The sequence below is a fragment of the Budorcas taxicolor genome, chromosome 5 (genome assembly GCF_023091745.1).
Source record: "Budorcas taxicolor isolate Tak-1 chromosome 5, Takin1.1, whole genome shotgun sequence".
NCBI lineage: Eukaryota > Metazoa > Chordata > Mammalia > Artiodactyla > Bovidae > Budorcas > Budorcas taxicolor.
In genome coordinates this window covers 125,132,139-125,157,177 of record NC_068914.1, presented here as the reverse complement: position 1 = coordinate 125,157,177, position 25,039 = coordinate 125,132,139, and the positions used below count along the sequence as shown (strand labels likewise).

The 25,039-nt window shown below is 36.6% G+C and overlaps 1 protein-coding gene across 1 annotated transcript in view; it reads left to right on the top strand.

Moving 5' to 3' along the window:
- The window catches only part of CCDC91 (coiled-coil domain containing 91), a 416,515-nt gene that overhangs the window by 80,655 nt on the left and 310,821 nt on the right, over positions 1–25,039 (top strand). The window contains exons 2-3 of the mRNA XM_052640421.1: positions 15,292–15,334; positions 18,651–18,729. Coding sequence (XP_052496381.1) covers positions 15,305–15,334; positions 18,651–18,729 — 109 coding nt within the window. The 5' untranslated portion in view covers positions 15,292–15,304. The remainder of the gene's footprint in view (positions 1–15,291; positions 15,335–18,650; positions 18,730–25,039) is intronic.

The following is a 25,039-nucleotide window of genomic DNA, read 5'->3' as shown; positions in this document are numbered from 1 at the left end:
GAAAAAACAAAACAAAACAAAAAAGAAAAAAAAAAAAGCTAAAATATACCTTTTGGTGGTAGATAGAAAATGGAACTTCATTAACTTGCAAACAAAGGAATGATGAAAAATAAATTAGGATTGTGAGTCCAGAGAGATCCAAGGAGGGGTTATATGTAATTTGTTATGATCTGCAGTTTTATGCCTGGTGGTGGGTTTCCGTATTTTAATTTTATTTACGAAAATGGAATAAACAATTAAAAAAAAGACCAAATGCCTTGAGGCAGGAGTATGATTGTTAGGGAGGCTATGTAGCTAAAATAGAGTGAGTCAGAGGGAGTTATAGTTTAGACCAGAGAGCCACTGGATGCTCTAATTATGTCTAGGAGAAGAGTAAACAAATTCTTAACAAAGGTTTAAAGCTGTCTGTGGTTAAATAACCAAACACTGAGATGTTGTGTTTTAATTTTACTCTTACCCAACAACAACAACAACAATCTACCTAGGAGTTTTATGCTTATTATAGCAGAACAGCCATGTTCCAGATAGATGAGGTTATTAAATATATCTGTCCAGATAAATGAAAATTCACTATAAATAGAAAAAGATAAAAAAGCACATATAACACTGTGAAAGATATGAAGCACTTTATAAAGTTGTCAACACTGTACTGTGTTGTTAACTAACACTTTTCTCTATTGTTTGTTATATAGTGAAAATGAAAGTGAAGTCACTCAGTTGTGTCTGACTCTTTGTGACCCCATGGACTGTAACCTATCAGGCTCTTCCGTCCATGGGATTTTCCAGGCAAGAGTGCTGGAGTGGATTGCCATTTCCTTCTCCAGGGGATCTTCCTGATCCAGGAATCGAACCCGGGTCTCCCACATTGCAGGCAGACGCTTTACCATCTGAGCCACATTGCCTTAATATTGGGATGTAATTGCAGGCTTTTTGCAGAATATATTTTTACTTCTAATCATTAGTCTCAATTTACAACTTTGTCGTCATGTTTGCTCTGCTTAGTGGTGAGACTCCAGAGTTTGTGTTCTATAGAGGCATGAGTTTTTAGAAGAAGTCACCTGTGTAGCAGAGTGGAGGATGGAATAGAAAGCGCAAACTGGAAGCAGAAAACTGTTTTGAAGGCTGATGCTATGAACCAGATAAAACATAAAGGTGCTTTAACTAGGATAAAAATAATAGCAATTGAGTAGATAAATTATAGAAGTATTTAAGACACAGTATTTGGTGAGAGAAGGAGGAGGCAAGGATGACTCCAGCTTTTATTCTTGGCCAACTGTGAAAGAATCCTAGAAAGTGAAAGGTGAAGTCGCTCAGTCGTGTCCGACTCTTTGCGACCCCATGGACTGTAGCCCACTAGACTCCTCCATCCATGGGATTCTCCAGGATTGAATACTGAAGTGGGTTGCCATTTCCTTCTCCAGGGGATCTTCCCAACCCAGGGATAGAACCCAGGTCTTCCGCATCGCAAGTAGACGCTTTAACCTCTGAGCCACCAGGGAAGCCCAGAGGAAGAGTCAATTTGAGGTTGGTGGGAGAGATCTTAGGTTCAGGTTTGATTGTATTGAAGTACCTGTTAGATGAAAAAGAAACTAGTCAGTTGTCTGTTGAGTTTATGGATCTGAAGCTCAGGAGGTGGATCTGAACTAGAGATCCCTTAGATTGTTTGTAAATAAAATGAATCTGAAGGAATGAATAACCTAGAGAGTTTATTTGAAGTGAGATAAAAATGCCAGCATTTAAAGTGTAGGTAGAAGAAGGACCTGTAAGGGAGACTGGGAAGAAACAGTTGGAGAAACAGGAAGAAAGAGGGAACAAGTATGGTTGTTTTGCAAGCCGGAGATTGAGAGTGTTTTGAGAAGGAAGGACTGGTCAAATGCTGTTAGTGTTCAAATATGACAAGGAATTGAAAGTGTCTTTTTGCATTTAGTGAAAAGGAGGTAATTGGTTGCAGGCACAGTCTGTAGGTCTTTAAGAATAGAGCATCTGTGATGTTGAGTTGTGAAAAGGAGAGGGCTGTGGTTAGAGAAGAATGTGCAGTTAAGGATGGTTTTGCTTTTGTTTTTGTTTTGTTTCATTTTTAAAGATGTAGGACATGGAACATGTTTCATTGTTAATAGGAAGGAGCCAAATAAAAGGGGAAAGTTGAATATTTAATAAAGAGAAGGAATAATTGAGAGAGTCAGGCCTCAGAGCACAGATAGAGTGGAATAGTTGGGCTTCCCTGGTGACTCATACAGTAAAGAATCAGTGGGAGACCTGGGTTCGATCCCTGGGTTGGGAAGATCCCTGGGAGGAGGGCATGGCAACCCACTCCAGTATTCTTGCCTGGAGAATCCCTATGGACAGAGGAGCCTAGCAGGCTACAGTCCATGGGTTCACAAAGAGTCAGATGCGACTGAAGCGACTAAGCACATCACATGCTACACATGCTAGTAACTGTAGTTTTGGTAGAAAAAAGTAAAGGGCCTTCCCTTAAAATGCCTTCTTTGTTTAGCAGGAGGCTTGATCATGTACTTTGATTACTGAAAGTAATAGGTTGGAAAGTTTGAGGAGAGCTGAGAAATCTTTGAAATAGCTTCTGGAGAAGGGGAGCAAGAGGCTTAATTAAAGAAAAAATGTATGTGGTTGGCAGCACTGTGGACCCAGTTGAAGATGGAAAACATGAATTTTGTGATCCTTCTAAGCAGAAGACAGGCAGTTGGATATTGTTGGTGGTTCTGTATGAGAGCTATTATCTCCTGCCTTGTAAGAACTCCAGGTTCTGAAGCTATTGAGAAATAGAACCAAGAGTTATAAGAACCAGAAAAGTGTCTCTAGTCTTAAAAGTTTAATGTAAATGTGGCTTGGATTGACGCTGAAATGAGGTCTCCCGCAATTTCTCTCCTGAATTAAATTAACCCATTGGCTAAAAAACATGAATCCAGACTAAGAAAATAAAGTTTTTCTCTGGTGAATTTCCCTTGTGAGAGCTAGATCATAGGAAGACTATATTGTTTATGGGCATAAAGTTCCCAGTGAGGAACCCAAAGAACTTGCTCTGTGCACGCATGCTGACCTCTACACAGTTAGCAGAAGAAGATGGCAGAGGATAAGATGGTTAGATAGCATCACCTGCTCAATGAACATGAATTTGAGCAAACTCCGGGAGATAGGGAAGGACAGGGAAGCCTGATGTGCTGCAGTCCATGGAGTCGCGAAGAGTAGGACACAACTTAGTGCCTGAAAAACAACAATGACAACAGGAAGTTTCAAAATTACCATTAGCTACAATAATAATTGAATAAGAGAATGGGTGTAGCACTGTAATTTCTTCTAAGATGTAGACTTTTTGTGCTCAAACTCCAGTGTATTTTTCTTGGAGAAATAAAAGGAAAAGCAGAGTATTGGAGGAACTATTAGTAACTCATTTGCTTTCATTCAGTCATTTATTCTAAAAGCATTGATTCAATAACACTTTTTGGAGTTCCTACTGTGTGCTAGGAACTGCATAGTTGAAGGTTCTAGGGAGTAAAAAAAAGTTTAAGAAATGGTCCATAAATTACTTTGGAAGACCTTACGGAAATTCAGGTAAATAATTTCCTTGACAAGATAAGCTTGAAATTCTGATTTTGTGTTTTGATTAGACTCTTCCATTTAATTCAATCTTAATGGCTATTCACTTTTACCTTAGCTAAGGGTGTGTGTGTCTGTCTGTGTTTATGTGTATTTCCTTTGTTATGTGTCCTCTTACCAATTTATATTTGCTTTGGATTGTCTGAAAAAAATCACCTGTCTGTTACTTTTAGGAAACATCGCATGAAATAGTCTCAAATAGAAAAAAATTTGGATGTTGGTTAGCCAGTAATTTTCCAGATGGGATAGAGATTGATTTAAATGCTGAGTGGACAGTGTAAGGCACTTTGGGATGACTGAATACTCTGGATAATCTCTGGAGATGGTAATTTATGAAGTTAGTTACTTAAATTGTCTACTTTTCTATTTGGTGTTTTTTTGCATTTTATTTTGAGCAACTTTGGTGTCTGAGATACACTTTTACATTTTGTATAAATATTTATAATATGGGAACATGTCATAAAGAAGACTAACATGAAACATTTTCCATTTATTCACTGATTAAAGGCTAATTTAAAATATTTAAGCCTTCTCTTAACAGTTTATTTTGAAAAATAAAACTTGCCTTGAGTTTTCTTTTCAGAGTAGTATTTTGACGCAAATAAAGGGTACTTGATTCATTGTGCCATGATTGTTTCTATGCTGTCATTAAAAAAGTCAATTATGAAAGCTCACAGTTTAAAGTTGTAAAAGGCTTGTTATGGCCAAAGTCCATCTTATGATGCCCTCTTTTCCAGCTTCTCCATTTCTTGGTTTCTAGAAGCAAGATATTTAACAGCATATGTAGCTGAATCTTTTAGTGTTTACCAGTTAATCACAAAATAACATTTATTATTGTTATGTCTTGATTTTTAAATTTCATACCCATTGTCTTTCCAATGTGGAAGATAAGACCTAAACTGTCTTTTACCTCTGGCTCATACCACATCTTTCATCATCTTTCTTTTACCTTCTCAATATGGTTATATTATAATTTTGGTACAGGTAGTTATTCACTGTTAACATTATTATGACCATGTACCTACTACTCACAGCTGAAAAATGTAGTATATTATGTTTGCTTTTCCTGTCTAACACATTGTTTTCTTGCTGTTTTCATTTAGCTGATTTTCTAATCACTTATTCAAGCCTACATTTTTCTCCAGTTGTTTAAAATTACACTTATTATGGTAAAACAGAGACAGTCTATTAATTTCATTTCCTCAAATACATCTCCCAGGAGCTTTCCTCTGTACTCCAATTTAGACTTCTTGCTGTCTCTTCTTGCTACTCACTTCATTTTTCTGGGACAGTTCCTTTTGTTTTTAACTTTATTTGGATCTCCTTTTTCTTAATCCCATATCTCTCTCATGTCTTATTCCTTTGGTTTACTCCACAGAATTGTTGGAAAATAACTTTTTTTTTTGAGACTGTCAGGTGTGAATATGACTTATTTTCCCTCTACTTGGTTATTTGTTGGATTGGCTGATTAAATAAGTTCTATGTTGTAAAATTTTCCCTCAAAATCCTAGCTTCATCCCTTCATTGTTTTTCACTTTTCAGTGATGCTCTTGTAAAGTCTAATACCATTACATATATTCTCTATCCATTGTACAAAACCTATTTTATCTCTTTATAAGCTTGTAGGATCTTCTCTTTTTTTGTAGGATGTAAGACACTGCACTCTTAGTGTGGCTTTTTACTTCTATTTTCTTAGATACCTAAGGAACCATTAAATCTGCAAATTATATCCTTTAGTTTTAAAAACTTTTATTATTTGGCTCATGATATAGCTTTTGTTTTCTCTATTCTTTCTAGAATTCCTAAAATTAAATATTGCATATTGTAGACTGGATCTTATAATTTTCTTACATTTTTACTCTGATTTCTCATTTCTTTTTCTTTTATACTCTGCTTCTTAAAGGAGATTTTCTTAGCTTTATTACCCAACCTGAAGTGTTTCATTTCTGTAATCATTTATATTTTCAAGACCATAGTCTTGTTATATACCACCCAACTTCCCTCCTAAATTAAAGCTTCTTGTTATTTCATGAATGCACTGTCTTCTGATCTCAACTCTCTGAAGGTATTTATTATAGTTTTTATTTTGTAGCAAATATTTCTCTCATATGTAGTCTCTGTTTCTTCTGTCTTTTTTCCTTTTTGCAGGGAGTTCATTTCTGTCTTTCATACTGTTGCTTTTGTTCTGTCTTTTAAGTTGTGTCTGACTCTAGATAGCCTCATGGACTGCAGCATATCAGGCTTCCCATCCTTCACTGTCTCCTGGAGTTTGCTCAAATTGAGTCAGTGATGCTATCTAACCATCTCATCCTTTGCCACTGTCTTCCCCTTTTGCCTTCAGTTTTTACCAGCTTCAGGGTGTTTTTCAGTGAATCAGCTCTTGCATCAGTTGGCTAGAGTATTGGAGCTTTAGCTTCTTTATAAGTACTTCCAATGACTATTCAGGGTTGATTTTCTTTAGGATTGACTAATTTAATTTCCTTGCAGTCCAAGGTACCCTCAATAGTCATCTCCAGCATCACAATTCAAAATCATCAATTCTTCAGCACTCAGCCTTCTTTATGGTCCAACTCTCATATCCATACATGACTACTGGAAAAACCATAGCTTTGGTTATACGGACCATTATTCACAAAATGATGTCTTTGCTTTTTAATATGCTCCCTGGGTTTGTCATAGCTTTCCTTCCAAGTAGCAGGCATCTTAATTTCATGGCTGCAGTCACTATCTGCAATGAGTTCTGGAGCTCCAGGAAATAAAATCTGTCATTGCTTCTGCTTTTTCCCCTTCTGTTTGCCATGAGGTGATATAACCAGATGCCATGATCTTAGTTTTTTGAATGTTGAGTTTTAAGCCAGCGTTTTCACTCTTCTCTTTTACCCTGATCTAGAGGATCTTTAGTTTTCTGCCGTTAGAATGGTATTATCTGCATATCTGAGGTTGTTGATATTTTTCCTGTATTCTTGAATCCAGCTTGTGAGTCATCCATCCTGGCATTTTGCATGATGTACCCTGTATATAAGTTAGGCAAGCAGGATGATGATACTATACACTTTGCCATACTCCTTTCCCAATTTTGAACCAGTCTGTTGTTCCATGTAAGGTTATAACTGTTGCTTCTTGATCCACATACAGATTTCTTAGGAGACAGGTAAGGTGGTCTGATACTCTCATCTCCTTAAGAGTTTTCTATAGTTTGTTGTGATTTACGTAGACAATGTAAATTGTCGTTGAGAATGGCTTTCACATTGTCAATGAAGCAGAAGTAGATGCTCTTCTGGAATTCCTTTGCTTTCTCTGTGATCCAGTGAATGTTGGCAATTTGATCTCTGGTTCCTCTGCTTTTTCTAAACCCAGCTTGTACATCCTGAAGTTCTCAGTTCATGTACTGCTGAAGTCTAGCTTGAAGGATTTTGAGTGTAATTTTAATGAGTGTGCAAAATGAGCACAGTTCTGTGCACATTCTTTGGCATTGCCCTTCTTTGGGACTGGAATGAAAATTGACCTTTGCCAGTCTTATGGCTACTTCTGAGTTTTCCAAATTTGCTGGCATAATGAGCACAGCACTTTAACAACATTAACTTTTAGTGTTTTAAATAGCTCAGCTGGAATTCTGTCACCTCCACTAGCTTTGTTCCTAGTAATGCTTCCTAAGGCCCACTTGACTTCACACTCCAGAATGTCTGGCTCTAGGTAAGTTACTGCACCACTGTGGTTATCCTGGTCATTAAGACCTTTTTTAATATAGTTCTTCTGTGTATTCTTGCCACCTCTTAATATCTTCTGCCTCTGTCAGGTCCTTGCTATTTCTGTCCTTTATTGTGCCTATCCTTGCATGAAATGTTCATTTGATCTCTCCAATTTTCTTGAAGAGATCTCTAGTCTTTACCATTCTGTTGTTTTCCTATGCTTCATTGCATTGTTCACTGAAGAAGGCCTTCTTATCTCTCCTTGCTGTTCTCTGGAACTCTGCATTCAATTGGATATATCTTTCCCTTTCTCTCTTGCTTTTCACTTCTCTTCTTTCTTCAGGTGTTTGTAAAGCCTCCTCAGACTACCACTTTGACATCTTGCCCTTTTTTTTTTTCTTCCTTTCAGATGGTTTTGTTCACTGACTCCTGTATAGTGTTATGAAACTGTCCATAGTTCTTCAGGCATTCCATCTACCACATCTAATCTCTTGAATCTATTCATCACTTCACTGTGTAATCATAAGGGACTTGATTTAGGTCATACTTGAATGGCCTAGTGGTTTTCCCTATTTTCTTCAATTTAAGCCTGAAATTTTCAGTAAGGAGCTGATGATCTGAGCCACAGTCAGCTTCAGGTCTTGTTTTTGCTAACTGTATAGAGCTGCTCATCTTTGGCTGCAAACAATATAATCGATCTGATTTTGGTATTGACCATTTGGTGATGTCCATGTGTGAAGTTATCTCTTGTGTTCTTGGAAAAGAGTGTTTGCTATAACCAATGTCCAAATGTGTTCTGACAAAACTCTGTAAGCCTTTGCCCTGCTTCATTTTGTGCTTTAAGGCCAAACTTGCCTGTTACTCTAGGTATCTCTTGTTTCCTCCTTTTGCATTCCAATCGCCTGTGATGAAACAAATGTCTCTTTTTGGTGTTAGTTTTAGACGATCTTGTAGGTCTTCATAGAACCGTTCAACATCAGCTTCTTTGGCATCAGTGGTTGGGGCATAGACTTGGGTTACTGTGATGTTGAATAGTTTGTCTTGGAAATGAACTGAGATCATTCTGTCATTTTTTGAGATTTTACTCAGGTATTGCATTTCAGACTCATCTGTTGACTATGAGGGCTACTCCATTTTTTCTCTAAGGGATTCTTGCTCACAATAGTATATATAATAGTATTCTGAATTAACTTTGCCCATTCCCATTCATTTTAGTTCACTGATTCTTAAACTGTTAATGTTCACTCTTGCCATCTCCTGCTTGACCATATCCACATTATCTTGATTCATGGACCTAACATTCCAGGTTCCTATGCAGTGTTGTTTTTTATAGCATCAAACTTTAGTTTCACACCAGACACATCCACAACTGAGCATCATTTCTGCTTTGGCCCTGTCACTTCATTCTTTCTGGAGCTATTAGTAATTGACCTCTGCTCTTTTCATATTAGCTATTTTCTTTTTTTGTCATTTGAATATTCTTATTTTTTCCCCCATATTTTAAACTTTTTATTTTTATTACGGTGTAGCTGATTAGCAATGTTGTGGTAGTTTCAAGTAAATAGTAAGTGGACTCAGCCATACATATACATGTATCTGTTCTTCCCCACTCCCCTCTCCCTTCCAGGTTGGCACATAACATTGAGCAGAATTCCATGTGCTATACAATAGGTCCTTATTAATTATCTATTTTAAATATAGCAGTGTGTACGTGGCCTTCTCAAAGGCAACCAAATTATCCCTCCTCTACCCCCTGGCAACCATAATTTCATTTCTACATATCTGATGGTCCTTGCCTATCTGTTCAGATATGAATGAGACACTAATTATAAGGTAGCTTATGCTTATGTAATGATTAAAGTGTGTCAGACATTGTTCTAAGTGCTTTGTCTATTTTAACTTATTTAATCCTCACAAGGACTTTAGGAATTGGTTACCATTATTATTGTTCCTGTTTGACAGATAAGAAAACTGAGTCATAAAATGATAAATAAGTTGCCCAGTTTTACACAGTTTGGTAAGTGGCAGACCTAGAATCTGAATCCAGGCAGCCGAACTCCATATTCCCTTCTTTTAACTGTTACACTTATTTTGTCTCTTAATGCAGTAAGGAGCAAATTGGAAATTCCATGTATGTGGGTTGCTGTTCAGTAGCCCAGTCATGTCCGACTCTTTGTGACCCCGTGGACTGCAGTGCACCAGGCCTCCCTGTCCCTCACCATCTCCTGGAGTTTGCCCAAAGTTCATGTTCATTGCATTGGTGATACTGTCCAGCCATCTCATCCTCTTGATGCCTTCTCCTTCTGCCTTCAGTCTTTCCCAGCATCAGGGACTTTTCCAATGAGTCATCTGTTCGCATCAGATGACCAAAATACTGGAACTTCAGCTTCAGCATCAGTCCTTCCAGTGAATATTCATGGTTGATCTCTTTCAAGATTGACTGGTTTGATCTCCTTGCTGTCCAAGGGACTTTCAGGAGTCTTCTCCGGCACCACACTTTGAAGGCAGCAATTCTTTGGCATTTTGCCTTCTTTATGGTCCATCTTTCACAACCGTGGGCTTCCCTGGTGGCTCAGATAGTGAGGAATCCACCTGCAGTGCGGGAGACCTGGGTTCTATCCTGGGTTAGAAAGATCCCCTGGAGAAGGGAATAGCTACCCACTCCAGTATTCTTCCTGGAGAGTTCCATGGACAGAGGAGCCTGGCAGTCTACAGTACATGGGGTTGCAAAGAGTTGTATACAACTGATTGACTTTCACTTTTCACTCTCACAACCCTATGGGACCACTGTGAAGATGATAGCCTTGAGTATACAGACCTTTGTCGGCAGAGTAATGTCTCTGCTTTTCAACACACTGTCTAGGTTTGTCATCACTGTTCTGCCAGGAAGCAATCGTTTTCTGACTTCATGGATGGCTGCAGTCACTATCTGCAGTGATTTTGGAGCCCAAGAAGAGGAAATCTGTCACTACTTCCACCTTCTATCCTTCTGTTTGCCATGAAGTTATGGAACCAGACACCATGATCTTAGTTGTTGTTGTTGTTGTTTTAAATATTTAGTCTTAAGCTGGCTCTTTTACTCTCCTCCTTCACCCTCATCAAGAGGCTCTTTAGTCCTCTTAGCATTCTGTCATTAGAGTGGTATCATCTGCATATCTGAGGTTGTTGATGTTTCTCCTGCTTATCTTGATTGCAGCTTGTAATTCATCCAGCCTGGCATTTCTTATGATGTGCTCAGCATGTAGGTTAAACAAACAGTATGACAGCCAACAACCCTTTGAAACTCCTTTCTTGATCTTGAACCAATCAGGGTTCTAACTGTTGCTTCTTGACCCGTATATGGGTTCAGTTCAGTTCAGTTCAGTCGCTCAGTCGTGTCCAACTCTTTGTGACCCCATGAATTGCAGCACGCCAGGCCTCCCTGTCCATCACCATCTCCCGGAGTTCACTCAGACTGACGTCCATCGAGTCCGTGATGCCATCCAGCCATCTCATCCTCAGTCGTCCCCTTCTCCTCCTGCCCCCAATCTCTCCCAGCATCAGAGTCTTTTCCAATGAGTCAACTCTTCGCATGAGGTGGCCAAAGTACTGGAGCTTCAGCTTTAGCATCATTCCTTCCAAAGAAATCCCAGGGTTGATCTCCTTCAGAATGGACTGGTTGGATCTCCTTGCAGTCCAAGGGCCTCTCAAGAGTCTTCTCCAACACCACAGTTCAAAAGCATCAATTCTTTGGCGCTCAGCCTTCTTCACAGTCCAACTCTCACATCCATACATGACCACAGGAAAAACCATAGCCTTGACTAGACAGACCTTAGTCGGCAAAGTAATGTCTCTGCTTTTGAATATACTATCTAGGTTGGTCATAACTTTTCTTCCAAGGAGTAAGCGTCTTTTAATTTCATGGCTGCAGTCACCATCTGCAATGATTTTGGAGCCCAAGAAATAAAGTCTGACACTGTTTCTACTGTTTCCCCTACCTGAGTGAGCTGTATCTTTGTGGAGTGTCTGGTGAGGTCCTTTGTCAGGGAGTGATTAGATTAGATCAGAGAAAAATCTTATAATCTACTGTTTAGGAGTTGAAGACCTGCAACTCGCAGTTTGGTTGCTGAGTGGTGAAAGAAGATGGGGGAATGGGTCTTAAAATTTAATACAATTTTGATTTAATCACCTGTCTCTGATCTTCCAGTCTAGAGATTCTTGCTTTTACACTGTCCAAGGATTAAACCTGCAGTCTTCTTCTGTGATGAGGAATTATTAATTGCCCAGTTGTGCTGATTCTGGGAGGGGATCTTGGGATATATCTGTGATTCTTATGTTGAGTCTCATCTTTACTCGTCTTTCAGTGCTGCCCATTCCTGAGCCTTTTGTGGTTTCCCTGATATAAATGTGTTTGATTTTCATTTTCCCCACTGATAGTGTAAGATTCATCTTCCTTGTATTTGCATTCCGTTTTTTTTTTTTTTTTTCTTTTTACCTACTCTTTGACCTTTGTTTATGTGGAAGCAAACAATCCAATCCTTGCTTGCTATCTTTTAGGAAAAGATTTTAGGAAAAGACTTGAGTATAATCCATGTTCTTAATGTACCATTTTAAATTCTCTGCTAAGTCTCTTGAAATAAATTTCAGATGTCTCCTTTTACCTGAAGGATTTCATAATGCTCCAACTTTTGAAAATTTTTCCCACCTTGCATGTAAGACCCTTTCATATTTTGTGTTATTTATATTTGCATGCTCTTCGTACACACTGCCCTCTGCTCTACAGCAGACTGTAACTTCTTGAAGACCTTGAGTGAGCCCTTCTGTAGAGTTGCTCAGTAAAAAAGTTACATTAAAGGTTGTGCATGGATTTAGGAGCCTGTTGGGTTAGAGTCCATGGGGGTCACAGAGTCGCACATGACTGAGCGACTAACACATTTTTCTTTCCTAAGTGTTGTGTATATGTTTTTCTGGATCACTCTAGTGGCTCAGATGGTAAAGGGTCTGTCTGCTATGCAGAAGACCCAGGTTCTATCCCTGGATTGGGAAGATGCCCTGGAGAAGGAAATGGCAGCCCACTCCAGTATTCTTGCCTGGAAAATCCCATGGCTCTCGGAGCCTGGTAGGCTACCATCCATGGGGTTGCAAAGAGTTGGACACGACTGAGCGACTTCAGCAATATATTAAATCAGCAATATATTAAATACTGAGGGTAATTTAGGAGAGAATTAATATAGTCATGCAACAAGAGAGATTAAATTCTGAAATAAATAAGTCTGAGAATTGTCATTGTTCAGTCACTAAGTCATGTCCGAATTGTTAAACCTGGATTTTATGAAATCTTTCAACATAGATAACTAATCATAATAAAGTGTTCATCTCTCCACTTGCCATGACACCAAAGAATGAACTGCATGGATATGCCAGTTTTTTGGCCAGGCTCATGATTCTATAACTTTTATGACAGAAATATTTGGTGTTGCTTTATTTTATATGTACTTCAGGCAGATAATGTTAAGTGCTGGAAGTCTTCTAAAAGGGCAATAAATGCACTGTAGATGAAGCAGTGTTCTAAATATATTGTACTAACTAAATATATAAAGAAGCCCAGACTTGTAATATTTCCTTTAAAAACTAATTTTTAGTTTTTGTATTTTGTAAAGTTGATTTTGACAAATCAGTGCTGTTAATTTTGCTTCCTCCTGCTCTTTAAAATATTCAGAAGGAAACAAACTATTTCAGAATTTGAACTAAATTGTTCAGAGAAAGGCTATTACTTTAAAATAATTTTTATTTCTCTAGTACTGTATTTTAAGAAACTCAGGACACATTTGCCTTTTAAAAATATATTAATATTTCTTTGAAAATAAAATACCGGATGACTTATCTGCATTTTAATATTTAATAGTTGCTGGGGTATGGAAAGCATCTGTGGTCACTAACATCTTCTTTTGTAGAGCTAAATCAGTACTTAGGAAGCTGATGGTATTTGGTTGATTACCACAGGCAAACAAGCTGGAATGATTCTTAGGCATGGGTATTTGTTTTTGTTTTCAAATTTTCTGGTATCTTAACAAATAACTTACTGGGCTGTGTCATATGAAAACACATAGATGCATTACTCTAAAAATTCCATTCTTTTGAAACCAAATTATTTGGGTACAGTGTTTGCAGATGCTAAAAATAGCTTTTAATTGTCTCCTGAGATTCGTGGGACACATGGAAAAGACAAACTTGGTGTTTATAATTTGACTTGGTTAATTCTCAGTATCCATATCACTCTTCTTTCATAATTTCTTCATGAAAAATGTAATCACATACAGATTTCTACTCGCTTGCATCAGAATTAATGTGAACTCCATTTCAAACTAACCACCATCAAAAGTTTCTGAAAGTCTGGTTCATATTTTTTAAGTGTATGTGGATGATTTGCTTCATTTTGATTTTTGGAGAAGTACATCTTTTGAAATTTTTCAACAGATTGTTAAATTGTGGGTAATGGTGACAATGCTGGTATTATATTCTGGTTAATTTAGTGTTGTCCATTTTTATAATGTATTGAATGTTTCTATCTATATATTTCTTATAGTGTCATTGCCTACTGAGTTTCTGTGAAAATTAATTTTCTTTGTCTATTAAAACGATCCTGAGATTGCTTTTTACTGTTTACTTTTCTTTGACTATTTTTGAGTTTTATTTTTCAAGGCATTAGTGTTAATTAATGCCATGGACAGTGGAGCCTGGCTTGCTGTGGTTCCTGGGGTTGCAAAGAGTTGAACATGACTGAGCACGCTCATACACAGTAGTAATTTTGGTGACAAGGTAAAGCATGACAGCTACTTTATCAGTCAGAGCAAAATGCCTTAGAAAATACCTTTAGAATTATTGCTTAGTATATACAGTTTAATTTGCTTAGCTGTTTTTGGTCTTTTTTTAGAAGTTGGAGAAGATTTTTTGTAATGAAGTCCATCTTGTATTATTGAGACAAGAAAGCTGTAATTAATATGTGAATATGTCCACTTTTGAAAGATAGAAAAGGAAAACCAGTTATTGACCAGAGCGTGACTTCTGTCCACCAATTCACAATTTATTGTAAATTTAATTTTGTCTTGATATGTATCACTTATTACTTGTTTTACCTTTCTGTTTTTTAGTTCTTTCACGGTTTGTTCGATGAAAGCATCTCCTTTTTATTTTTTTCTTCTTTTTAAAGCCCAGGCACTCATAGTTTTACCCTTTTATTTTTATAGAATGCATTTAGGACAAAATAAAACATGTATTATCCCACTGCTTGTCTCGCTTACATATTTTAAGGGTAAAGAAGAGAGGTATTCTGGATAAATTGCTTGTGTTTTTCTCTTCCCTAGTCTCCATGAATACATGACTTGATTTATCTTGATCAGCCTAGTAACTTGCTCCACATTTTTCCAAAAGTGCAAAGCAGTTTCAGCTAAAAATACACATATCAAAATGCTCCAGAAGTTGTGGCCACAGCTCAAAAATGCTGATCAATTTTGAAAATCTAAATCAACCTCGGCCATGAAACCAAGGGAAGAACCTTTGTGGTGTGGGACAGATTTCCAAAAATTCACCACAGTCCTGTTCTTAGCTGGAGTTTGTGCTGATGTTGCCAGACAACTGAGGAATAGATGCAAAAAGCAGGAAGCATTATTGAATTGAGCCCTAGTGCCAATTTGGGAAAAGCAAATTAAAATGTAAAAGAATATTTTTCCACTCCTGGCGTCTCAACACAAAATGGCAAAATACATGGTTGCTGAAAAAGTCACAGAAGTTGTTAATATTGCCAGAATGGCTAATTTTGTCAAAAAAATCTCAGTCCTTTTGTGTTAAAAATGCATATGTATTTAGTTAAATCATTTTCTTAACCCAAATGAAATAGTTCTAATTTAGAGATCAAAAAAACAAGTCAAAATGTATATGCCCTTAAGTGAGAGCAGTGTTCTGACGTAAATGACCATGTGTGTGGCCTGTTTCAATGGCTTTTGTTTTTCAGGTGCACTTAAAGAATGGATGATGATGATTTTGGTGGTTTTGAGGTATGTGCTATTATTTACCTTATTTTACTTATGTAATTGTTTTAAATGTTTTGTTAATCATTGATGTTCATGATCCTTTCTTGATCATTTTGAATGTAACTCTGGAATAAAAAAATGAAATACAGAAAAATTAAAATATATTCCCTCTGAAAGTTAAAACTGATTTATTATTATTGAACACTTGATCATACCCATAGGAATGTTTTAAATTGAGGTAATTAAGTGCTGCTGGTGGAAGCACTAAAGAAGAGATTTGAGAAATTGTCAGCAGATGGTTCTGTTGGGATACATGTCTATTAGGAAATACTTGTGAGATGAGGGATGAGTGTTGAAGATCTGGGACATATTTTCATGTTTATACCTGTAATGAGTTGATTTAATGTGTTAAGTACATCACCTTTTGGTGGCTTACAGAGCTAATTAGTGTGTTTGTGTTGTTAGATTATTCTCTCAGGTTTTAGTTGGATGCTTTGTAAGGAAATTGTTAAGTGAAGAAGCCCTGTCTTTTCCTTAATCCTTTTCAGTATGTGTTCATTTTATTGAAATATTTTATAACCCAGTTATTTTTATGGAGCCAGTATAGTCTTGCAGGAAAATCTCTGGATTAGGAGTCAGGATGCCTGAGCTCAAGTCCTGGAACTACCATCAAGTGAGCTCTGTGATTTTTTTTTTTTTTCTTTAAGAAAGACTTTTATCTAGTTTGGAACTCGGTGAAAAGGAGATTGTTAAAGATAGTGACTGTAACTGATGACACTACAATAGGAGAAATGAGACATTAGTACATATTCAGTGTTCTGAATGTCATGAAAGAATGGTATGAGTTTATTTTAGGTTAAGATCAGTTTCGCTCCTGTTGCTTTTAAATATCTGTTAATATGGAAATAATCAGAATATGAACTTACCTATTTTCTGCATTTCATCTAAAACTTTTTGTTTAGCACATTGATATGCTTTCTGCATTTGCTTTAGTATTTTGGGTTGTTGGGTGACTGAATCTTATGTTTCTTGATTTATTTTATCAGAGAACTCAGAGTAGATAGTATTCTCTAGAGTAACAGTTATACTTCAGTGTATAGTCAATGGATCTATTCCTTTGAATATTACACAGGTACAATACTAACCAACCATTCCAATTTAATTATGGTTGCTAGGATTCTTTCTTCTACATTCTGCTGTAAAAATATGAAAGGTTTCTATCCTTAGGTATAGAAACCTTTCTGGGAGGAGACATCTGAAGATCAGTTAAATACATTATGATTCTTTACTCCTAGATACTTTAGTGTGTGTTAATATTTCCTAAGAATAAGGATATTCTTTTGCTTAACAACAGTACAATTATCAGTGTCAGTGAATTAAGCATTGATGGAATATTCTGAAATGATTTTTAATACAGTTAAAAAAATAATTGTATTGTAATTTTAGAAGTATTTTTAGTGCAGAAAAATTTGAAAAACGACTAATAGCCAAATGAATAAAAATTGCCACTAGAAAACCTTGTTTTTAATTTGTTTTTTGTCTTTCTTACCTTTTTTCTAGATAAATATATAATTTTTCCTAGACAACTACTATCTGTATTTTTATGTGAACATATTTTAGATGTTATTAAGATTTTTGTTCCTAAAACATTTTTAATGGTTCTAGAGAATTCCAGTATATGAGTAAAAGATGATTTATTTAATCAGGTGTCTGGTAAATGTTTAGATTGTATCCAGTGATTGCCTATTATAAGTAACCATTTGGTATACATCCTTTTGGGTAAATTTTTACAATTAAATGTTTAGGATGAATTCTTAGAAATGGAATGTCTAGGTCAAGGAATATGCAGGATTTTTATTTTATTTTATTTTTTTGACCTTCCCTCATGACTTGTGGGGCTTCCTAGGTGGTAGTATTGGTAAATAATCCACCTGCCAATGCAGAAGACTAAGAGAAGTGGGTTCAATCCCTGGGTTTGGAGGATTCCCTGAAAAGGGCATGGCAACTCTAGTATTATTGCCTGGAGAATCCCATGGACAGAGGAGCCTAGCAGGCTACAGTCCATTGGATCATAGAGTCGGACATGACTGAAGTGACTTAGCACATTTTTCATAGTTTGTAGAGAGTAGCTTCTGTATTCAACATCACTCAACTCCTGTGGCAGATTCCCTCAATTGACTTGTCAATTGCCCAATTGACTGTCTTTGTGGCTGACAACTCAATGCAGAATCCAAGTTGAAATTCTGGTCCTTTTTTTCCAATAGCAATTTTCCTGTGACCTGAAAACATTTCACTTTTACCCACAAACTCAACATTCAGTAATTGGCTGTCTCATAGTTTAAAACTGTTTAAAATGAGGGTTTAATTTAAATGTCAGGTTTAGGAGTTTTCTAAATGTTGAATGCTGGTAAGTCCAGCTGGTATATTATTAAAGTGAAAGTGAAAGATGCTCAGTCGTGTCCAACTCTTTGTGACCCCATGGATACAGGGAATTCTCCAGGCCAGAATACTGGAGTGGGTAGCCTTTCCCTTTTCCAGGGGATCTTCGCAACCCAGAGATCCAACCCAGGGCTCCCACATTGCAGGCGAATTCTTTACCAGCTGAGCCACAAGGGAAGCCTGGTATATTATTAAAGCATATGGGTAAATCTTGTTCCTTTAATCTCTTTTTGATCTTGTGATAGTTAAATAAAAAGATTTAATGTCTACATTTTTGAAGAAAAATAATGTATTTTTCCTATATACATAGGTAAATATTGCAGGTTCAGAAATGAAACTGTGAGGATATGTAAAATAAAATTTCATTGACAGGAAATATATCTGAGTAAGGAAGGAAAATTTTACTCAAGGACAGAGCACAAGCACTGGGGGCAGTGACTAGTGGTTGGAGGTGGTAGCACTGAAGACTGAAAAACAATTTAGTATTCAAAGGAAATTTGAAAATGTGTAGCGTATTACAGCAGAGAAGGCAATGGTGACCCACTCCAGTACTCTTGCCTGGAAAATCCCATGGATGGAGGAGCCTGGTAGGCTGCGGTCCATGGGGTCGCTAAGAGTTGGACACGACTGAGCGACTTCACTTTCACTTTTCACTTTCATGCATTGGAGAAGGAAATGGCAACCCACTCCAGTGTTCTTGCCTGGAGAATCCCAGGGACGGGGAAGCCTGGTGGGCTGCCATCTGGGGGGTCGCACAGAGTTGGACATGACTGAAGCGACTCAGCAGCAGCCACAGCAGTGTATTACAGAAAATTATGCTTGTAGAATTGGGAGGCTTCATTGCTTAAATAACATTTCTATTTTTCAGATTTTCTAAAATAATTTTGCCTTCGTTTTATAGGCTGCAGAGATTTTTGATGGAGGAAATGGGGAAACCCAAACTACATCTCCTGCCATTCCTTGGGCTGCTTTTCCTGCAGGTAGTATAGAGTAACTTAGAATGTTTTTCTTATTCAATACTTTTGTCTTTCTTTTGAAAGCCCCTTTCTACCTTTGCAGTTTGCCTTCTTTGATCTGATAAATGGAATGACCCAAATTTAACCTAGTTTTTTGCATAACTAATTATGAATTGCATAACAAATTCTGAAATGGTGGCTTGAGGCATGATTCCAAAAATGATACCATCAGCATTAAAATGGAATTAAAGTACAATTTGCATTTCCAAATTTGTTTTAGTTTTAGAAAGGTGAGATGCCAAGTAATTTTTTAGTGTCCAGTTCATTAATTAAAGACTTCTTAATATTGTAAAGATTATTTGTCATCCCCCACAGTATTTAAATTTAGAAGTATTTCTATAGGAAAATCATTCAAAAATATTAAGGATTAAGTCATCTAAGAAATGAAATACAAAAATAAATTCCATTATTGAGAAGTATTTTGTGGAAGACCTAATGTTCAGTATTAATATAATTCATATCTAAATATTATTTTGTGTTTTCTTTTTTTCTGCCAAATTATTATAAAGTCAGGAGTCAAAGATGAAAATATTCTTTAACAGGTCTGTCTCAGATTATTAGAATGATTCATTTTACAAATATTTTTGAGTACCTTTTATGCATGAGACACTATGTAGACATGTCCTTTACTTCAAGGAAAGACAAGGCAAGCATATGTATATATGTAATGTGAAGCAGATTGTGATTTGGGAAGAATGATGATCATCCATTTTTTGTCATCTATTCCTTTGGTAAATGTTACTTCATGCCTCAAATGAGTCAAGTATTGTCCTTGAAACTGGTTATATATCGTCTGTCTGGGCTTTGAAGGATGAATTTAATCTCAATAGGCAGAGATAAGAATGAGGAAAGATTTTGAAGGGAGAAAAATGCATGGAATAAAGGTGTAAATGTGGAAAAGAGGATGGCACTGTTAGGATGCTCATTTTTGTTGGAGGGGTACAAGTGTTGTTTCCTTTGCCTCAAATTGCTCATCTTTCTCCTACCGCTGCTCTCCCCCACACCCTTGCCATATAGACTCATGTTTATTTCATGTATTGTTTCTTACTTTATTATTTCTTTTTCTGGGAAGTTTTCCCAGAGAACCTTCTCCCATCTACATGTACCTGTTTTCTGACTTTCATGTTAGACTGTAAGTTATGTAAGGCTGCATCTATTGTTATGTTTTAACTGCTGAACATAGTACCTGGATTGTACTTGGTCCTTTAATAAAAGAAAAAAAGGAGTGAATGAATGAATAAGTAACTGAATAAATGACTAGACTAGGGTGACAGCAGGAGGTAGGTAGGAAGACTAGATAATATATTTACATAATGGTTGAGGATTTTCAGCACGCCATTATGTATTTGTTTTTTGTGAAATAGGTAGGGCAGCTGCATTCTTCCCATTGTTCAGATAATGAAATGATAGCTTATGAAAGTTTTGGAGTCTGATACAGATAAATATGTTTAGGAATGAAATCTAGACTTTCAGGTTCTCGTTTCAGTTTATTGTCAGGAACTCTGTCTTTTGAGAAAAGCATCAGCAGGACTGTCTGTCTGACTGATTGCATGTTTGGGTGGAGGAGGAGTCAGAGTTGATTTTTAAGGTTACAAGACTTGGTTCTAAAAAGGATAGTATTACCATGAAAGAAATAGAGAATTTAAAAGAGTTGGTTTGGGACAGTATGAGGCCTTAATTAATTTGTCTTAGACATGTTTATTTCAAGTACCTAGAGTTCAGGAGAAAGGTGGACTGGAGGTCTTGGTTTGGTAGTTTTCCCACTGATATGACAATTAAAGTTGTAGGAGATCACAGTGGGAAGCTGCATATAGAACGAATAGAGTTAAGTAGAGAAATTTAGATGCCCATAGTTAGGGAACAGGAGGACAAAAAGAGACGAGACATAAGGAGAGTATGGAATAGTGCAACACAGACATCAGACATAGAACATTTCAAATGGTTTTGTAAATAAAGACTGAGTTGGCCTAGTGTGCCTAGTGATTAGTCTGCTAGAGGGCTGGCAGTCAGTTAGAGGATGATTTCCTTATAGCAACTGGGATAATTTGCCTCTGAGACTATCTGTTTTAGCCTTCAATACTGTCAATCAAAGGAGGTACCTAGGGACATGCATTTTTGTGTAATATTAGCATCATTTACTTAGTGGGATCTTTTAAAATACTAGATTATATGCAGTGCAGATAATAAAATTTAAAAATTATAGAGTAAATGAAATGCACATGTTGCTTCTTCACACAGATTATTATTTCTAGGCCCATCTCTCCTTATGGTGAGGCATCTAATTAATGATACGTGTCTATGCACTTCCTTAATTAATCATAGGAGTTGGAGAATGTAGGATGTGAATGAATATGAAATTATGAATCTCCTTTTTAATTCCTGCCTTTACTCTTAGTAAAACTGGGATAAATATTGCCTCATTTCAGTAAAAGCTATTCAGTGAGAATTGGTATAGAATTTAAAGACTCAAGAGAGTTTTCTATAACAGGTTAACCTGGGGTATCCTCTAATGCACATTAATGAAGTCTCCTTTATATACATTTGGGAAGGTCCCCTGGAGGAGGAAATGGCAACCCACTCCAGTATTTTTGCCTAGAGAATCCCATGGACAGAGGAGCCTGGTGGGCTACAGTCCATGGGGTCGCAAAAAGTCAGACATGACTGAGCGACTACTGCTGTACTGCTATTCACTGAGAAGAATTGCCTCAAGCATTCTCCTCTCTCCTTCACAGCCTTACCCTCTAGCTTGTCTCCCTGGCTGTTGTTTGAAGCCTATGAATCAAACTGTGATCTACATTATGTTTCTAGATGATGTCTGCTGCTGTTTGCCATTGCTTCTGGTTGTCATACCTAGGGCAGGTATGACATCCCCTGTCTGCTTACTTGAGTCTTATTTTTCTTGTTAAAAAAATACAGTTCTCACTGAATTTGTTCCATTTCTCACAATTGCTTCTTGGTCTGAGCTACTGTATCTTTTTTTTTTTTTTTCTGTCTCATTTCCTTGGCCCTTGGCATATACCAATTTGTGCCTTTTAAAATTTATAAATAATAAAAATTTAATAAATAATAAATATGGAATATTTCTCATTATATGCATTTAACCACAGTTTTAAAAAAGAACTGACTCATTTGAAGAGACTGTGATGCTAGGAACAATTGAAGGCAGGAGGAGAAGGGGATGACAGAGAATGAGATGGTTTGGATGGCATCACCAACTCAATGGACATGAGTTCGAGTAAACTCCGGGAGTTGGTGATGGACAGGGAGGCTTGGCATGTTGTAGTCCATGGGGTCGCAAAGAGTCAGATACAACTGAGCGGCTGAACTGAACTGAATTAATGATTTATTGGAATATATTTGATCTACAATGTTGTGCTAGTTTCTGCTGTACAGCAAAGCATATCAATTATACATATACATATTGAAATATCCACTGTTTTTTAGATTCTGTTCCCATATAAGTCATTACAGAGTAATGAATAGAGTTTCCTGTGGTATACAGTAGGTTCTTATTACTTACCTATTTTATATATAGTAGTGCATATATGTCAATCCCAATTTCCCAATTTGTCCCTTTCCCCACCATATTAATCAGTTTTGTGTCCAATTCAGTATTTTTAGTTATATTCATATTGTTGTGCAACTAATCTCTAGAACTTTTTCATTTGTAAAACTGAAACTCTTTAGCCATTAAACAATAACTACCCAATTTCCCCTCCCTGCAGCCTCTGTCAACTCCCATTCTACTTTCTATCTCTATGGATTTGACTACTCTGGATATCTCATATAAATAGAATCATCTAGTATTTTCCTTTTTGTGACCAGTTTATTTTACTTTAGCATGATACATTCTCAAGTTTCATCCAGGCAGTAGCATGCATCAGAATTTCCTGCCTTTCTAAGCCTAAATAATATTCCAGTGTGTGTACAGACTACATTTTGTTTATGTGTTCATTTGTCCATGGACACTTAATTGCTTCCTTTGGCTATTGTAAATAATGCTGCCTTCGACATTGGTGTACTAATACTTTTAAAAATATTAGTTTTTCAGTATGACATTCATCTCTGCATGTCTACTTTAGTCTGAGCCTTGGAGGGCAGGGACTATGTTTTAAGGTTTTTTTGAATCCTAAGTACCTAGTATAGCATTGTGCCTTGCTAATGAACAGTGCTTGGTAATTGTTTCTTGATAATGAGTAGAGCAGATTTACTTTCAAGTAACTCTTTTTGATTACTTTAATTCTTTGAGAGTATTTAAATAGCCTGTTAATCACAAGTTAAAGGAAGGCAAACTTAAGTTTTCCTTAAAAATTACAGTAATCTAGAAAAAAACACCTGGAAATCTTAGATAATTATTCAAGGATGGCTAACAAGCTGTTTCGTCTGGAGCTCAGCTAACTTTCCTGGTCATTCCACATTTAGACAAATAACCTGGGGATAATGATTAACAAGAGTAGTCACAGATTTTCAGAAAGTGAACAGCTGTTTAGCTATTTTTTAATTTTCATTTTCTCCCCTGGTCCTACAGTGTGTTGGCAGGTAACAGTAGAGGACAGCAGCAGTTAGGCTGAATTTTAGTTCAAGATGTAGGAGTGTAGAAGTAATAGTAATAGTATCCAGTTCTTTTACCTCCTTTTAAAAATATTATTTTTCTAACGTTTTCCCAAAGAAAAGTCATTCCAGATTTTGCATATCATAAGATATCAGTAATTTTTTGAATTGGCTTCTTTTATGAACTGTACTTTTTTAGAAAAACAATTTTTTGGCTGAGAAATCTATTTTTTCAGAATCATTTTTGAGCAATTAACTGTCTTTTGTAAATTTTTAGAAGACTGGTAATACTCTGCTTTTTAGAAAAGTGACTTTTTGAAATGAATGTCTATCTTCGAAATGAATGTCTAGCTTTTGATATACAAATGTTTGTGTTCCTTTATACAAATGCAAATGTATACACACACACACATATACACACATGTGTAGACATATACACCACTTTTACCTTGATTGGAAATTACCTTTCCTACTGTACTCTTTTGAAGGAAGGATTTTATCTTTTCTTGACCTTGCAGACTCTAAGAACATTAGACTGTTAGTCTTAGTTTGGCTTTTGTATATTTTTTATTATGCTTTCTGAATTCAGCAGACTCAAAGTTACAGAATCCATGATGTTTATTTAAGTTAATTATTTAACTTGTTTGTCCATTCATTCGCTAATGCACTCATTTATCACGTTTGAAAATATACTGTATATCTGACACAAAGTACCATATGCCGTGGACCAACTTATGCCACTTTCAGTGATACCATATGAAAAGAGTCATCTCAAATGACGAGATGTTCTGTGAAATGTAATGTTAGGACTGGCAAGTGATTTTATCAATAACTTTAGCTTCAAATCTATGATAGAGGTTGCACGAAAAGTATATTAGGTCAGCAAGTATCATCATGATGCCGTTGTATTCAATGTGGATGGTGCTGTTTCAGAGGCAAATGACTGCCCTTTTTTACTTTTAACTGTATAAATGTAAATTGCCTAGAAGGTGAGGTCCAAGGCGAAACCTTGAATACTGTCCTTTCCAATATGCTTCCAAGTTCCTCGCAGTGCTACACAGACCACATTAAAATGCATTAACCATCAAAGGTAAAAGCACGTGGTCCAGACAGATAACTTTAATCCAAATTAGCTCCTTCAAAACAGCTTATATAGGAAGCAACTAAACTGTCTTTCACAAGCCGACTCTTTAGAAGGAATAATGGGAGTTGGACCAGCAGATGTTGAACCGAATAACTTAGATGTGGTTCACTTTGCATCTGGAGCTATTTGCATACAAAGCCAACAGGAAAGCTCAAACATTTTTCTCAAGACATTGGCAGAAAGAAACCTGGATTACAGATGCCTTTTTGATTTCATGGTTCAGTTTTTCCATTCTCCATTCTCCTGGCCAGGAAAACCTAGAACAACAAATCGGTTCTTTTATTAATATCCCATTACTCTCTTTGCTAACCCTGTTTTTCCAGTAGAATCTGTGTTACGCATCTATAAGAACTCAGAACCTGAGTCCACACATTTTTTGTTTGAGAAAAAGTTGTGATATTTTCTTTCAGGTTAATCTGTGGTTTGCACACAGGGATAGTAAATATTAATTGAATTCATTGGTCTGATCTATCTTTGAGGTAAAATTTGAAGATGACTTACTACATGTTCACCTACTGTATTATAATAGGCAGTATGGGTGATGTTTGAAAACTTTCCATTGCTTCTACTTTATATCCA